The sequence below is a fragment of the Thalassophryne amazonica genome, chromosome 21 (assembly GCF_902500255.1).
Source record: "Thalassophryne amazonica chromosome 21, fThaAma1.1, whole genome shotgun sequence".
NCBI lineage: Eukaryota > Metazoa > Chordata > Actinopteri > Batrachoidiformes > Batrachoididae > Thalassophryne > Thalassophryne amazonica.
The window spans coordinates 23,519,654-23,536,574 of record NC_047123.1 but is presented as its reverse complement, the minus strand read 5'-3'; the positions used below and the strand labels follow the sequence as shown (position 1 = coordinate 23,536,574).

Here is a 16,921-nt window from a genome sequence, read left to right as displayed (position 1 = left end):
ACTGCCAAAGCACGTGTTCTAAATCAAGCCTCTTCTGCGTGCGCTGCTGCCTTCAGGGTCCTCCCGATTTATGACTTTGCACCGCTTCACCAGTGTAGTTCCTCGCAAACTGTTCCGCATTTATATAAATCCAGATGTTATGTGATAGATTACTCACAGTTTTTTTTTTTTTTTGCGAATTACGGCTGCTGACTGCGTGTCCTACACGTCAAGTATCATTACTCTGTCTGTCTCAATCGAATTTATCGCATTTTTGAACGGCATACCCGAAAACCATCAGATTTCCGACAGACCAAGAAGCCAGCGCACCTCCATCGGGAGGAGGACGCTGCTGCTGCCGTGACAACTTTTGGACCTTCTCCAGACTCTGGCAACAGACAAATACACTTTGAAAAACAGGGGAGAAAAAAAAAGCTTTACTATGAAGTTGTCTGTGATTCGAACTGGTCTTTGGATACGTCAAACCCACAGGGGAACCCGGTTTCTCGGCTCGGCGTCGTGGAGACTCCGGTGTCCGAGCAGCCAGGTGAACGTCCGGGTAGCCAGCGGCGGCACCAAGCCCAAAATGTTCTCCAGCGTTCGCAAACAAGTCGCGAAGGAAGATGGGGTCCGGTGTGAGAGTTCTTTGAGGTAACTTTAAAACCCACGTGGTTCCACTTTCCTGTATTTAGGACACTTTTTGTGTAAAAGGCGCTATTTTTGTTCCGTATGTTGCCCTGGTAACGTCACGAGCCAGCTTCCGCTGTTAGCAAACACGCGATGCTAAAATGTAACAACAATGTAAAATAACGAATATAATACTGCACAAATGACTACATGAAGACTGTTTAATTTAAAACAAAAATCTACAGATGTAGTCAGGTCTTCTTGTCATTTTGGCTCTCAACTGCTTGATTGGCCTTGACATCAAGAGTGAAATATGTATTGTAGCTCCTCAAGTGTAAGGAATTTTTGTTTATTTATTTGAGATACTTTTTTAATTCATTCATTTGCTATAGAGGGTTTTCAATCACGTGACCGATTTGCTGCAGGACAGGTGCCGTCTCCATTCTGGATTACAAGGAGGCTGGCGCGTGATAGAAAAGTCCGGTTATTACGATGCTTTAAATCCTCGAGGTAAAGCTATTTATCGTGATAAATGTGTAGCAGTTGGTTCAGTGGATCCGTATCTTATACCAGATAGTGAATTTAGTGGTGATGTAACGAACTGGCCGACAGTGTCACACTGCACAGTAAAATCACCAGTGTTAAATTAACACTGACAGTGAACATATGGTCCCACTCTGACTAGACCATATGTACCATACACTGGCAGTGTTAATTCAACGCTGTCAGTGTTACTTTTACACTGGTGATTTTACTGTGTGCGATATTGTGAACTAGGAAGCTGCCGACCAGGTCAGCCTCGCCGGCCTCCTGCAGAGCATCGCAGCGGAGCTCTGAAAGCAGAGGTCGTCTTGAAGTCACCACTGAATTCACTATCTGGTATAAGATATGGATCCACTGAACCAACTGCTACACATCTATCACGATAAATACCAGCAGAACCAGGCTCAGGGAACCTGGTTCTGCTGGAGGTTTCTTCCTGTTAAAAGGGAGTTTTTCCTTCCCACTGTCGCCAAGTGCTTGCTCACAGGGGGTCGTTTTGACCGTTGGGGTTTTTACGTACTTATTGTATGGCCTTGCCTTACAATATAAAGCGCCTTGGGGCAACTGTTTGTTGTGATTTGGCGCTATATAAATAAAATTGATTGAAATTGATTGATTGATAAATAACTTTATCTCGAAGATTTAAAGCAACGTAATAACCGTACATTCTCTCCATTTTTCTATCACGCGCCAGGCTCATTGTAATCCAGAATGGAGACGGCACCTGTCCTGCAGCAAATCGGTCACGTGATTGAAAACCCTCTATACTACTCATTTTAGTCTCTTTTAGAGGACTGCAGCAGCTGGAGAAGGCCAAGGGAATGCCCATGTTTCACCTGACTGCTGCACATAGATGGTTATTTTGGACATGTGAGAATGAGCTGTTTGTCTGTCTGGGTGGTTGTCATCCAGGATCCAGGGCGGTTCCATGGTGCTGCTGGAGCCTGTCCCATCGCAGGGCGACATATAGACAAACTCATTCACACACTTATGCTCAATTTAAAGATTCTAGTTCGCCTAACCTGCATGTCTTTGGAAGTGGAACGGAGCTGGAGCACACGGAGGGAACCCACATTAACACGGGGAGACATGCAGTCTCCACACAGAAAGGATCAGGCGGGAAGTGATCCCACAACCTTCTTGATGAGACAACATTACTAACTCATTGTTTTCCGTATGCTTTAAACACATTTTATCTTGATTTAAACATTGTTTTACCATAGTTTGTATATCTCAAAACGTCACAAGCAGATATTGGTGAAATTTGGTGGCGAGACAAGCAACTATGCCACATAATATCTGAAATGTATCTGGGAATGTAACGCTCTATAAAGTTCTATTCAAGCTTATGCTGTAATAAAGTGTGTGGTAATTTTAGGATAAATGGATGTGGCTGATTTTGTTTTGTTTTATAGTGAAGTGCTTCAGAGCACCAAGGAGATGATGGCGACTTTGAAGGCAAACAGCCCAGACGTCCAGCCTGTATTAGCCATCATACAGGTAATTTAAGACACAACAGATCCTATGTCATTTTTATTTACAACTGGAAAAATGTGGGATTATATGATACACAGTCAGGTCCATAAATAGTTGGACAGTGACAGTTTTTGTAATGTTGTCTCTGTGCGTCACCACAATGGAGTTGTAATGAAATAATCAAGATGTGCTTTCAGTGTTGACTTTCAGGTTCAATTCAAGGGTTTTAACAAAAATATTGGATTACTCATTTACGAATTGCAGCTTTTCTTTTGAACTAACTAAAGTAATTGGACTAACTAAGTATGAGAATTATTGAAAAATCATCTTTTTTTTTTTATCCAGTTTTCTTTAAACAAGTAAGAGGACAGATTTGTGAATGTTTCCAAGTCACTGAATGGGTCTTGGACCTAATTTCCCTTCATCAGTCATTAAGAAATACAAATGGTATGATGAATCTGACTGAAAGCCTGTTGAACTGCGTCCATGGTGCATGCTTCCATTTGTCATCCACAATTTGAAAAATTGCTTTTCCTCCTGCAATTATGGCTCAATCAGTAATTATTATTAAATTGTCTTTCTGCATTTTATCTAAAAGGCAGGTGAGGATGATAGCTTGCTGGAGAGCAATAAGAAAATGGCAGCAAAGGTAACTCCTTCTTACTGTTCCTCTCTGTGCTATTGTAGCAGAATTGAGGTTTATGCACAGACCAGTTGTAATCTGTGTGTCTTCACAGATTGGCTTGAACATTACTCAGATCTGCCTTGCAAAAAACTGCAGTGAGGAATATGTAAGTATTTCACAAACCGTTAATATCGCTCAGTACCTTAGAACATCTGTGCTCTTCCTCCACACCCTGTCGTTTCGCATGTTGCTACATGATTCCCAGTTTTTTGGCGGTTTGTCTGTACAGCATGTCATCATTACATTCGCCAACGAAGTTGAAGGTTATGTTTTCACCCGTGTTTGTTTGTTTGTGAACAGCCTGGAGCCCATAATTTTTCATATATCATTGTGAATTTTTTACAGAGGATTCATATCCTGATAGGCAAGATCTGATTAAATTTTAAAAGTCAAAGGTTAAAGTCAGGAAAAATCTTGGAAAACTGGAAAAATCGCTATCTTTAACATTGAATGAATTTGCAAAAATTCTTGCCTGTCAAAAAAGATCAAATCTCCTTCATATATGAGCGCTTTATGTAGGATGGTATAGACTGGCAAAGGTTGATCCTTATCTGATCCAGGTTACAGATTTTGTGGCCATTTACATTTAACTTTGAAAACCCCATTTGAATATATATTTTACATTATATCTTAATCAAACGGGCCCCAATCACTCTCATATTTGAAAGTGAGGTGCAGACGGGCACTCACTATCGCCTGGTAAAGTTTGATCTGGATTGTGGATTTTGTGGACATTTGAATTTAATGTTCAAAAGCCCATTTGGTGTACATTTTACATTATATCTTATATAAGGGGAGGTGATGGTCTAGTGGTTAAGTGTTGGGCTTGAGACCAGAGGATCCTCGGTTCAAATCCCAGCCTGACTGGAAAGTCACTAAGGGCCCTTGGGCAAGGGCCTTAATCTCGTAGTTGCTCCCGGTGTCTAGTGAGCACCTTGTATGGCAGCACCCTGACATCAGGGTGAATGTGAGGCATTATTGTAAAGTGCCTTGAGCGTCTGATGCAGATGGAAAAGCGCTATATAAATGCAATGCATTTATCATATCTTAATCAAAAGTGCCTCAGTCACTTTCATTTTTCTGTTATGGATTTGCCTACACCACCAAAATTGGATGGAGGTTCCAATTTTATGCTTGTTTGTCTATCTTCCAATTATCAGTCGGAAACCAAGTGCTACAAAGCAATGACAAATTGTGCATAGTATAGGTAACTGTCAGAGTTGAGCCTGGTGCTAGAGAACAACTCAAATTATTGCAGAGAATAACCACACGGATACACTGAATTTCTTTCCTGATCAGGGAGAGCCGGCCTGACCCTTTGTCTCTGTCGGTCAGTCAGCTCTGAAGGGTCCGCCCACTCTGCTCCTGGATTTATTTGAAACAAGTTGCACACAGACATATTACAAAAACAATTTTCAAAAGCACAGCTGCGTTTCTTCAGTCAATTGATATTTGTATCACTTTGCACCTGAAGTTGCCTTGTGGTCTGCTCAGACAGATAGTAATTGTTCTTCAAATTGAAACATTACAGCGCCAACCTTGAACTAGTGTACAGGCTGTGCTGTTCTCTGCTCAAGGCCGACTCGTTAATTAAAATGTACATCTGTGCTCATCAAAACAAGGCTTACATTGTCATAGTTTTCATGTGAACAAAAGGTCATTTTACAGTTGTGAACAGTTCAGTGATTAACTAAGAAAGTAATATTTAGATGAAATCACACATATATATGTATAAAAACAGAATCAAAGACATTAATCATTGATAAGTATCTTTAACATTAAAATTCTTTAACAATAACCAATGTTCTGTGAAAATTATCTGAAAAAGAATTCAGAAACCAAAAAATTTGTTGAAAAAAAAACTTGACAACACCACAAAAGAAACTTTGATTCAAGTTCATGAACTAAATACATACTCCTGACATTTGATCACATCTAATTTAGTTCATGAAAAGCCACTTCTAGTAGGACTTTGACCTTGAAAATTGGAATTGGAAACTAGTGCTGGCGGAGGATTGCACTCTGAGCTTGGTGCTCTAGTTTCTTCTTTGTGATGTGTAAAGATTTGGTACTTAGCTTATTTACCATTGAAATGTTACGTAAATGAGCGTGCAGGCTTCTTCCCTTCCTGTTGTGACTAATCTGATTTCCTAACAGATGTGTCCTCTTATCGTGATCTGTTGTTTGTGTGTTTGTTTCACACATTTTAATGCTTTTCCTCACAGTGGTACATGAATTAGCATCTCCTTGTTAATACTTTGGATGTTCATTTAACAGTTTTTTCTTATTTAGTGGAATTCATCTTTTTATCAAAGAATTAAAATTTTTGGTTGCAAATAATTAATTGTAGATCACAATTTTATTTTATAATGTGGCTTAAATCAAAGCTTATGAAAAAAGTATTTCCTTTGTGTTGATTCTGCAATAAATCAAATGATAAATGAGTGACTATATTGGTAATTACAAATTTTAGTTAGTCAAGACTAATTACAAGAAAAAATTATATTTCATTAGTTTGTATTTGATTGACAGCCCTTGTGTGTAGTTTGTGATTATCTGTAGACTCTGTGTGTGTGCGTGTGTATTAACAGTTCAGTTTTTCACATTTTTGTTTTTGCTTCTAGGTGTGTGTTTAAATTTACGGGTGTCTATTTTAAATGTGTTTAGATTTTAGACGAGCTGTTGAAGTTGAATGAGGACCCAAAGGTGCACGGTATCTACCTTCACCTCCCCGCTGCTTTTCTCACCGCCCGAGTGCTCCATGTACTAAAACCGGAGAAGGACGTCAGTGGGTAAAAACCTGCACAAGGAGAGACATTTGACAAGTAGTGGACAGGACACATAAAGTGATTGTCCACAATGCATTTAAATTTTTATTTTTAATTTGCATACTGGAAAATTGGGGATTAATCCCCTTGTGTCTGATTTGTGGATGTTAATGCGGGATTTTACAGTTGCAAATTGAGTTTTATCTGCAACGCATTAACAGAGTTGGTAAAAAGGCTGTTTGTGACTGTAATCCAGCATTAACGTCCACCAAATCATCAGACACAAGGGGGTTATTCCCATTCTAATCAAATTCCAACGTTTGCACGGGTCCGTGTCCACCACTGAAGGCTACATCTTAATCCGCATAATAGTATAGTTTGGTAAAAATGTTACGCAGACAGTGTGTGGTCATCTCGTCAAAGCTTGTGGCAGCAGCGTCTTCATGCCAAACTGGAAATTATGTGAGCAGAACCCACATCACTACTTTCATATGGTATCTTAAATTAATCCATTTCGGTGTTGTTGTTGTGTGTTTTTTTTTTTTTTTTTTTCTTTGTGTTTAATGGCGGTTGGCAACCTCTCTCTCTCAGCTGACAGCACCATTATTGACATTTGTGGACAAGGCATGGAGTAACAATACATGGAGTAACACATTAAATGAGAAATAGTTTTAATATTTTGCTACCATTTGCGCAATATTTTATTATTTTATAATAATATTATTATTATAATATAATATTTATAATATTTATTTTACTGAAATTTCACACGGTTAACCAATCAGATTTGGGGAAAAATGTAATTGGATTAGAATATCATTTCAGTGTGGCAAAATATATTGGGTTGCTTTAAAAAAAAAAAAAAAGATACTAATCCAAAACAGGCATTTAATTATTTTTATTGATCAGCAGTCAAAATTTTATGTAGAATCTTTAATATTTCTGAAAAAAATTAAACACGGGCACGAAAATATTTTTGGTCTGACAAAAAACAAAACATTTATCACATTGCAAAATAGAAAAATGCAGCATGTTCTCAGATTTTTTTAAATGTATTTTTTAAAGTCGTAAGAACAAACGCAGCAAATTTTATCTTATTGCTCTTGTATTGACTAATGGAAAATGCTTCAGCTGAAAATGTCTTTTATTATTATTTTTTAAAATTTCTTTTATTTATGCATTTTTATTTATTTATTTTGCTGTTTTGGAGTTTTCACTCACTCATCTTCAACCGCTTATTCCAAGCCCTATCCCAGTAGTCATAGGGCGTGAGGCGGGGTACACCCTGGACAGGGCGCCAGTCTGTCACAGGGCCATTATTATATTAGACTTTCTGAAATAAATAGCATAATTTTTTGATCTATATCTTGTTATAGGATATCTGATTTGAATATGGGCTGTCTAGTACGAGGTGACATGAGCAAAGTCTTTGTTCCACCCATTGCCAGCGCTGTTGTGGATCTGCTGCTAAAACACGGTGAGTTTCTTTAAATAAGACACGTTAACAACTGGCACTGTCTAGTTAGTAAATACTTTAGATTATACTGAATATTTGAAGAGTAAAACAGAAACTGCATCACCACTTGAGATCCTCCAGCACTTAAAAAGTTATAATCTACAATTGGTTTTAGATTTTCTACCTCTGACAAGTTTTTTCACTTCTGGCATGCATTGCATTGTGGGATATCTGTCAGTCAAGAATTAATTCAGAAGTCAAGTCAATTTAGAATGTTAACAGGTTGTTTTTTATTTTATTCTTGCATACTGACATGACAAGGGGTTACAAGAGTGACAAGTACCTCAAATAATGAAATAAATTTTATTTAACGGGCTATATCCATTTTGTAGAGTGACATAAAATATCATGACTGTACAAACATCGATATATTTTATCACTGATGTTACTGCCATAGTCATCAATATTGTTTCAAAGAGTTATTTAGAAGATATTTTGAGTCATTCTCCAGTGGGATCATGAAGACAGCATGGCTGACTAGATTTTGACAGCAGAAGTGAGAATCACCTCATCAGTCTGAGCTTTTTAAGTACAACTTCTGAATAGCTTTGTGGATTTCAGTAAAATTTCACAAAATGGTGGAGCACCACATGAAGAAAACGCCTGCTTCTCTTAGGCCACTCCCACCAACTTAACCCCCTGCACACACACACACACACAGTTGAAGAGAAGGCAGCGATTGCAGCCTGTAGTAGCAAAATCACCACCTTTCATTGAAAAGGCAGCAACAGTTCTCTTAAGAAATGTACTTGTCAAATATGTTTTTAAAAAAACAAAAGTCCAGTTATTTCCCCTTGAAGAAGGTCGTGACTTAAGAACATTTTCTAATCTTTAGCAAAGATTAGGAGATGATAGTGAACATGAAAAAGGAGAAGAGACCTCATCAACCACTGTTTATCCAGGAGCTTGAAGTGGACAGGGTAAGTAACTGTAAATATGTGTCCACACCATTGAGGACGTCACCTGGACACTGAACAACTCACAGCTGGTTAAGAAGGCCCAACAACGGCTGTATTTCCTGAGGAGGCTGCATGAGGAAAGATCCTCAGCAACTTCTAAAGTTGCGTTGTTGATGGCATCTTAACCAACTGCAGCACAGCACTGTGCGGTAGCACTGCTGCTGCAGACTGCAGTCGCCTGTTGAGAGGATCACAAGGACTCCACTGCCCTCTCTCCAGAGAATCTACCACCGCGGAGTCCACAGGAGAGCTGTCTCCATGCTCAAAGATCCCATCTGCCTGCAGCACAGACTGTTCACACTTCTACCCTCAGGCTGGAGGTACAGAAGTGTGAAATGCAGAATATCAATACTAAAAAAAAACTAATTTTCCGCTCTGCCATCAGATTCTGAACAGTTGTCAGGAGTCACTGTGCACTTTGTACATACTTGCATTTTGCACAACTGTGTTGCACATTGCATTGCAGGTATCAAACACTTTGTATATAGCAGATATTTTTGCCATTGTATTTTTTTATAAATTCTATTTATATAAAACTCTGCACCAGTATTGAAAGTAAAGTAAGAATCTCATTGCACAGAGAAATTTGTTCTTGCTGTATGTGACAATAAACACTTTGAATCTTGACTCAAAATCAATTTGACAGACACTTCTCCGGAGGCAAAGACTGTGTTGCTGGTCGGAGATGAAGGACCTGTTGGGGTGGCCCTGCAGTGCATGATGGAGAGGAGCGGCATGGTCACTGTGAAGAGTTCCTGGAGCTCCACCAATCTACAGAGACAGGTGTGTGTGTGTGTGTGTGTGTGTGTGTGTGTGTGTGTGTGTGTGTGTGTGTGTGTGTGTGTGTGTGTGTGTGTGTGTGTGTGTGTGTGTGTGTGTCTGTAGATGGAGGCCAGCAGGCGTCACTGTGCAGGTGGTAGTCAGTCAATCGGCCTCACTCCCCCCGACAGCCAAAGGACACTCAGGCCAGAGCCCAGGTTTTGGCCAACTGGTCAGAGCGTCTGCCTCCCATGCCGGATATTGTGAGTTTGCATCCTGAGTGGGAGGAGTCAATCACAACACAGCACAGAAACGGAGAGAGTACAGCCGCTACACTCGCTTGTGCTTCAGCACCGGTATGACTGGTGTTTGGATGTATATAGGACTTGCCTCCATTCTGTAAGGTTGAAAAGACTTGTGGAACAGCTTTTATTGTTAAGATGTCAAACTTTTCAAGTGACATCTCAACCCTCTTACGTCAACATTTAGTAGTTCAAAACACTCACATTTTTACTTAAACATGGTTAACTGCACATTTTTAAGATGTGCTTTGTTGAAGGTCATTTGCATTCCCATCTGTAGTTATTGTAGCATCATCTGTAATTAGTGCAACAGAACGTATGAATTTTTTAGCCCGCTGCCGCTTTTTTTTTAAAACTGAGCACTTGTCGAAAGAGAATAATTATAAAATAATGCATGGATTAACTTTTCTGTTTTAGAAGCCTTGTGATGAAAGCAGTGACCTTTAATGACCTTATTGGTGGAACACACTTTTGACACGTTTTGTGTAAAGACTGTAGTTGACCACAAGGTGTCAGACTGCTTTTTTTAAGTGCTGCAAATTCTGGCTTAACAGAAACTCAACTTGAATGAAAACTAAACTCACTCTTAGGGAATTTGTTCTAAATGTGATTCCCCATCATTTAAACTCATTAACCTTCTCATTTTAATCCTGTTTTCTCAGCTGAAGCAAGCTGATGCTGTGGTCTTTTTCGGGGAGGGGACCATGGATGTCCCTACAGCCTGGGTTCGACCGGGCACTGCTGTAATCTGCTGTGAGCCTGCCCCAGTAACAGGTACTGCATGTTCCAAATTATTTTAAAATTAACTCCTTTATTTGTCTGAATAACTTTTAATCTCTGAAATTTTACAGGGTATTTGACACATCTGCAGAAATATCAGCACTTAGTCAGTTTACATAGTCGATGTGCCTCAGATACAGTTGTCGATTTTGTTCTTAATGTGTGGTTGCACTATATGTTGTGTTTGCAGATGACCATAATCTGGAGATGCCCTCGCAGTCTGAGATAGAATATCTCACTGCCGCTTACAGAATGCAGGTACATATAATAATGTTTTTTTGGAGACTGGATTTTGTTAGTTGTGTTTTGGCCACAGATGGCCTCTGAGATGTAAACAGACAAGCATGTCCATGTGATGACAAAATTTCATGAATGGCTTCTGCTTCAGCATTACACTGTTTATGGAAAGATAATGACTTCATTATTTTGATTAAGATGACTCAAGATATGGCAGCTTCACTCATATTCAACATTAACATCTTACAAAACATGAGCTGTCTTCTTTGTGTTTGTTCTGCAAGTCTGTCAAAGAAAAGAATAACATTTTGTGACTGTTACTAAGCAAAAACTAAGGTGAGTCTCCATCATTCAAAAGATAAGATGTTAATATATCCAAACTTTTCCCCATAACACTTTAATGCATTGTCCTCTTTTTTATGTTATTTTCTAATAAAACCATGTATGTTTAACATATGTGGCATTTAACTGATTTCATCAATCAACATACAAGCTATTCCACATACCATCCCCACACTGACGCTAGTGGAGTAAAGTATTCATGAGGTGACGGTGGTGTTGTGCTGGAAACTATCTGGAATGTGAACATGCAGACTGCATCACTTAGTGGTTATAATAACAAAACAGTAATGCCATATTGCGTGCACTTTGAAACTTGCTGAGGCTGGAATACCAAAATTTAAAATCTGTTTGGAAGACACATGTTGTCAAATTAAGCATCTTGTAGACAGAAGAAAGCCTAAAGTCGCACTCGCGCTCCAAAATAGTTTTTTTTTTTTTTTTTTTTTTTTCCACAATACTAGCACTTTAAGTTGTTGTCAAATTGCAGTTCTGGTATTTATCATTATTCACCTTATTGTCTTTGCCCTTTAATTTATTTTAACAGAATGTTGTGTGCAGTGCCACTTGGTGGGTGAAGGAGCAGGAGTACCGCCCGTGGCGGTTGCGCAGCCTCAAACTACAGCCCCTCACTCCAGTACCGAGGTAGAGCCTGTTGGAGTCAGACGTGTGGATTTAATTTCATCACACAAAAATACCAGATGAACAGGTTTAAGTGCTTCATAACTAAACCTAAACTCTTTGTTTAGTGACATAGAGATTTCCAGAGCCCAGACACCCAAGCCCGTTGACCAGCTGGCCGATGAAATCGGCTTACTCCCGGATGAATTTGAGGCCTATGGCCGGACCAAAGCTAAGGTTCGCCTCTCCTTGTTAAACCGCCTCCACGCACAGCCTGATGGGAAATATGTGCTGGTAGCCGGGTGAGTGTTGTCATAAAGGGATCACTTTGTTTTCTATGCAGAGTTGTTAAGGTCAGCTTGCCCTCAAGACGGTCATCATCCTCACACGCGTGTCTCTGTCATCGTTTGTGGAGAGGGGAGAAATGAAGGAAGAAAATATCATCATCAATGGGCGTTGGTCCCACTGATGGTGCCATGGTTGCTGAGGCAATCTACTGGTCATAATTTTTAGTAGCAACGCCCAATGCACTTGTATGGCCTAAAACAAAGTCAGTCTGGGGGGGGGGGGGGGCATGCTCAGGGTTCCTCGGGCACCCTTTACCTTTTTATAGGTTGGCTGAGAGTTATGTTTTTACTTTTTATTTATTTATTTATTTATTTTTGTGCAGCTTTTCAGTTATATTTAAAGAAAATCCACTGTTAAAATGCAAGTCTTTTTCAGATTCCCCCATGTTTATTAAACAAAGGATGTTTCAGAATCCTTAGTATGGCAGCACCCTGACATTGGGCTGAATGTGAGGCATTATTGTAAAGCGCTTTGAGCATCTGATGCTGTTGGGAAAGCACTATATAAATGCAGTCCATTTACCATTTAGTAATTGTATTAAATCAGGATTTCAATTGTATTAAATAATCAGGATTTCAATTTTGGCCAAAAGTTTATATATATATATATATATATATATATATATATTTGCCATAATTAGGCAGCGCTGTGTTTAATCATAATTCCACATTCATGAGTCAGTATTTGGACCCACAGTAATATGCTGTCTTGCTTTTCATTGTAGTATAACTCCCACCCCGTTGGGTGAAGGTAAAAGCACCGTGTCCCTCGGTCTCGTCCAGGCCTTGTCTGCCCACCTGAAGCTTAATGCCTTTGCCTGTCTTCGTCAGCCTTCCCAGGGACCCACTTTTGGAGTCAAAGGTCAGCAGTGGATGCTTGTTTGAATGTGCTCCTTTTGTTTAACATTTCTGTGCATGTTACTGTTTATTAAGCTACAAGATAAGCATTTACATAACGTTACCCCAGTGGTCACCCTAAAATCAATTTTAAAATGCAGAAATAACTTCACTGGTGGTGACTGATTTGTAATTATAGTTGATCTCATCTTCAGACATATGTTGCAAGGAACCAACATGTTCTCATTGAAATGGGACAAACAGTTGATGTTATTCTGGAATAACATTTAAATGCATTGAGTGGGGTTTGCACAAAAAGTGAACCTAGCAGCTGTTGGCATGCTTTGTCAGTGTGTAGTTGAGATTTTATGTGAGGGTGGAGTAGTTCACTCAAAGTCCAGCACACAGCACTAATCATTTGTGTGTCCTTGTCCTGTTGTCTCCCTCTGACTGTGTTCCCTCTTCTTTTTTTTTTTGTACCTAGGAGGAGCTGCAGGTGGGGGATATGCTCAGGTCATCCCGATGGAGGAGGTAAAACCTACAGACCAACTGTGTAGCCAGCCTAGCGCTGGCTTCAAAGACATTGATGTGGAGCGCTGCGAACAAAAACACAACCCCTAGAAGTGTAGCAAAACAGTAATAGAGACGCGTTTCAAGAAGATAGAAAGGAAAAATTTCAGAGCTGTGATTAGGAAGGTTTTAATGCATCATTCTATAATGCCAGCTCCTTTCTTCTCACCCCCCCCCCCCCCCGTGCACTCCTGTATGTTTTTAACCTCTGTATTATGAGAGACAAAAGCTCTGAAATTTCTTGCCTGCTTACTGATGAATAAACTGACAAAAAATTAATCTGCACTCCATATTTCAGTTCTTAGTCCGTGCATGCTTTCATGGATGCTTTATCTCAGGAAGCACCAGTTGTATGCTTTTAATATTGTGTCAAGGGTTTTGCAAGATGTAGTTTTTTATCCTGACCCTTGTGGAACAGTTTTTCATAAACTAAAGGATTCTCATGGTAATGGCCAAAAATCAAGCAGTCCAATCTCAGTCACCACTGAGGCTACAGAGCAGATGGTGGTCTTAAATTACTTGGCAAACACAAGTTTCCATTTTATCAAGTTGAACTGAAAATGACCAGAAATGCCTGACCCAGACAAAATGACCCCTCGCTGCAGTTCAGTAACAGGTCAGCAAAATTGTGCCACTGAAGAGATAAACAACAAAGTGCAAGAATTCCAGCTGAGTACCGACCTGTCAACTACTGATGACATAATGCAGAAGGAAAATGGGTTATATGTTGGGGTGAATTTGATATCAAAATGAATGTGACAAGATCAGTCCAAAAAATGAGATTATTTTTACTTATATTGTTTTCTTGTTTTTTGTGCCTTTTATATTGACTTGTATTTCATTCAGTTCAACCTCCATCTGACTGGTGACATTCATGCCATCACAGCTGCCAATAATCTGCTGGCAGCAGCAGTTGATGCCCGGATGCTGCACGAGGCCACACAGTCAGACAAGGTGACTGTCAAACAGTAATGCCTTATTCTAACAAAAAGAAAATCTTGTTTATTGTTGCACGAAATTCTCATAATCGTGTAAATGATTTAGTCAGAGTGCTTTCAGGAGGATGATGTCAGTGAACGTTCAACATGGACAATGAAACAATTTTGTCGCTTTGTCCCCAAAGGCTCTGTTCAGTAGACTCGTCCCTTCCGTGAATGGAGTCAGGCAGTTTTCACCAATCCAGATTGCCAGACTGCGAGTAAGTCTGAACACTGCAGCAACAGATGCACTGAGGAACATTAAAGTATTTAATTTACATTTAAAGATGGGTGTTATGGCTCGCTAGGGGGCCTCGGTGAGCCTTCTCATAAAGCTCCGCGTTCACTCCCCACCTTTGTTCTCTCTCCTAATATTTGTTTATCCCTCATAAAGCTCTTATGTGTTTAAGATTATGAGCTGTGCTGTTTGTTTGTTTTTTTCTAGTGTCTGCAGATTTCTAATATAAAGATAAAACAATAAAATACTTATGATATAGGAGGGAACAGAATATAAAGATGGAAGTTTGAATAGAAGTCAAGGAATTGTTTGCTTGTCCTGCCATATGAAAGACACTGAACTGTTGAGTTAGAAGGGCTGTAAAATATTTATTAGTCTTAATGGATGTACTGAGAGGTGAAGAGTTGTAAATGTTTTTTTTTTTTTTAAGCACTCTGGCAGTGAACCTTTTGAACCTGACTGGAAATCGATGAGCTCGCAGTCATATAGGGAAGCTTCTTTACCTCCGTTTCACATGTGCCACTCTTAATAAAAAGATGAATTGAACCGTTTTAGTTGTCACAAAAATTATGTTTATAGCAGGTTTTTTTTTTTTTTTTCCTCCCCCATCTAGCGTTTAGGTATCAGCAAATCGGACCCTGGATCTCTCACACCACAAGAAGTCAGCACCTTTGTCCGCCTCGACATTGACCCTTCCAAAGTCACCTGGCAGAGAGGTATCGCTGAAAGTGTTGGAAATATTTCTGATTGCAGTTTTCTGACACCAGTACCCGTGGATTTCAGCAGTTACACGTGTATCGCAGAGTGCAACTTGTATAAAACATTTCCAGAAATCTTAGAATGTACCCCTTCATGCTTTATGCCTGATTTGCCAGATATAGGATGAATATGTTTTAAGTTAACACATGACAGCGAATGGAATGATAACCGTGTGAGAACAGCCGGCGGTGGTAGCTGTGTTGGTTTGAAGTCGTCAGTGAGAACAACCAGTTGGGTGCTGCTGTGATTGACGCGGTGTTTAGTTCACCAGCTCCAGAGGGTACCCTTTGGAGACGAACCTTTTAGATTAAAAACAGATTTGCTACCTAATGTTATACATATGTTATATATACATGTCTGTTTACATATTCCTGCGCTGTCAGGCCTTTTGCTTTTGTGACTTCAAAACCACATCATGGTTCCATTTGATTAGTTTGGTTTCCTGACTGGATGTGAAAACATCACAGCCGCAGAATAATTACTTTGTCGAAAATTATCACAGAGTAGTCCAACTGCTGAGTGAAGGAAACGTGTATTGTTGTTAATTTGCCATAGCATGAGCATTTTGGTATGTCGTGGGGAAATTGTAGCTGCTAGTCAGGGTCAAACTGCAAAAAGCTATCAGTTTTCTGTGTTTGGCATCAGGTTTGGCATACTGTGTTTGTCTTGCTGTCACTGCTGAAATTTTTACATGTATGTATTTAACTGTTACTATGTAAGCGATTCTTTGTTTTTCAGTTGTTGACACAAATGACCGTTTTTTGAGGAAGATCACAGTTGGCCAAGCAAGCACAGAAAAAGGACAGATGAGAGAGGTATGGAATATATCACAAAAAAAAATCCTGGTCAGTCAATCAAATTCATAATCTTTTAAATATTTTCTTACACTGCCCCCCATGAGCTTTCACCTTGGGTGACCTAGAGACGTCCAGCTCAACTCAAGGTTATAGATCTTAAACAGTTTGATGAGCATGGTGGAAAGGTTGAGTGTTTAAATTCTGAACAGAATTTCTATTTTGTCACTTCACAGTGCTCGTGTTGCTCTCTCCGAGCATCCCTTGTGGTTGTTTTTTATGCAAAGTCTTTGCGATACCTTAAAACATCAGTATAGTACCTTTATATGATTGCAGTGCCACAGGCCCGTTCACACGTTTAATATTCTCATGCACACACTGTCATGTCGGTGATGAAACCCAGCTGCTTTTCCTCCCACGTGTCTGAAGTAATGACGGCTAAATGAAATCCCATAAATAAACACTTCAGCCCAATGGGAAGAAAGCTGGCCTAAATGAAAGCAAATGTTTAAAAACTGCCTAAAACTGCCTCTGCGATGCTTCAGCATGTGCTTTCATTTACCGCCATTTGTTCATCCGTTCTGTTTCTCTTACATTCCTCCATCCTTTTTCCAGTGCTGGATATACTGTAACTCCTGGGGGTGTTATCACTGGCAGTGAGAATAGAAATATAGTGTTCCTTTGTGTATTGAAGTGGTTAAAGTTGTCATTTTTGATGACATAGCACAGCCAAGTCTCTGGTTTTCCACATGCTTTGCTGTGGTAGCCCTCACTCATTTCCTGTTTTTGTTACTGTAATATGCATTAC

General features: G+C 39.6%; 1 protein-coding gene across 1 annotated transcript in view; it reads left to right on the top strand.

Moving 5' to 3' along the window:
* The first annotated feature begins 247 nt into the window (after positions 1–247).
* Positions 248–16,921, top strand: part of mthfd1l (methylenetetrahydrofolate dehydrogenase (NADP+ dependent) 1 like) — a 40,672-nt gene continuing 23,998 nt past the window's right edge. Inside the window, exons 1-17 of the mRNA XM_034162275.1 lie at positions 248–630; positions 2,565–2,649; positions 3,224–3,274; positions 3,363–3,416; positions 5,978–6,102; positions 7,455–7,555; positions 9,200–9,336; positions 10,277–10,388; positions 10,585–10,652; positions 11,518–11,615; positions 11,720–11,893; positions 12,664–12,800; positions 13,260–13,306; positions 14,192–14,299; positions 14,469–14,543; positions 15,174–15,276; positions 16,058–16,134. Of these exons, the coding sequence (XP_034018166.1) occupies positions 422–630; positions 2,565–2,649; positions 3,224–3,274; positions 3,363–3,416; positions 5,978–6,102; positions 7,455–7,555; positions 9,200–9,336; positions 10,277–10,388; positions 10,585–10,652; positions 11,518–11,615; positions 11,720–11,893; positions 12,664–12,800; positions 13,260–13,306; positions 14,192–14,299; positions 14,469–14,543; positions 15,174–15,276; positions 16,058–16,134 (1,761 nt within the window). The 5' untranslated portion in view covers positions 248–421. The remainder of the gene's footprint in view (positions 631–2,564; positions 2,650–3,223; positions 3,275–3,362; positions 3,417–5,977; positions 6,103–7,454; positions 7,556–9,199; positions 9,337–10,276; positions 10,389–10,584; positions 10,653–11,517; positions 11,616–11,719; positions 11,894–12,663; positions 12,801–13,259; positions 13,307–14,191; positions 14,300–14,468; positions 14,544–15,173; positions 15,277–16,057; positions 16,135–16,921) is intronic.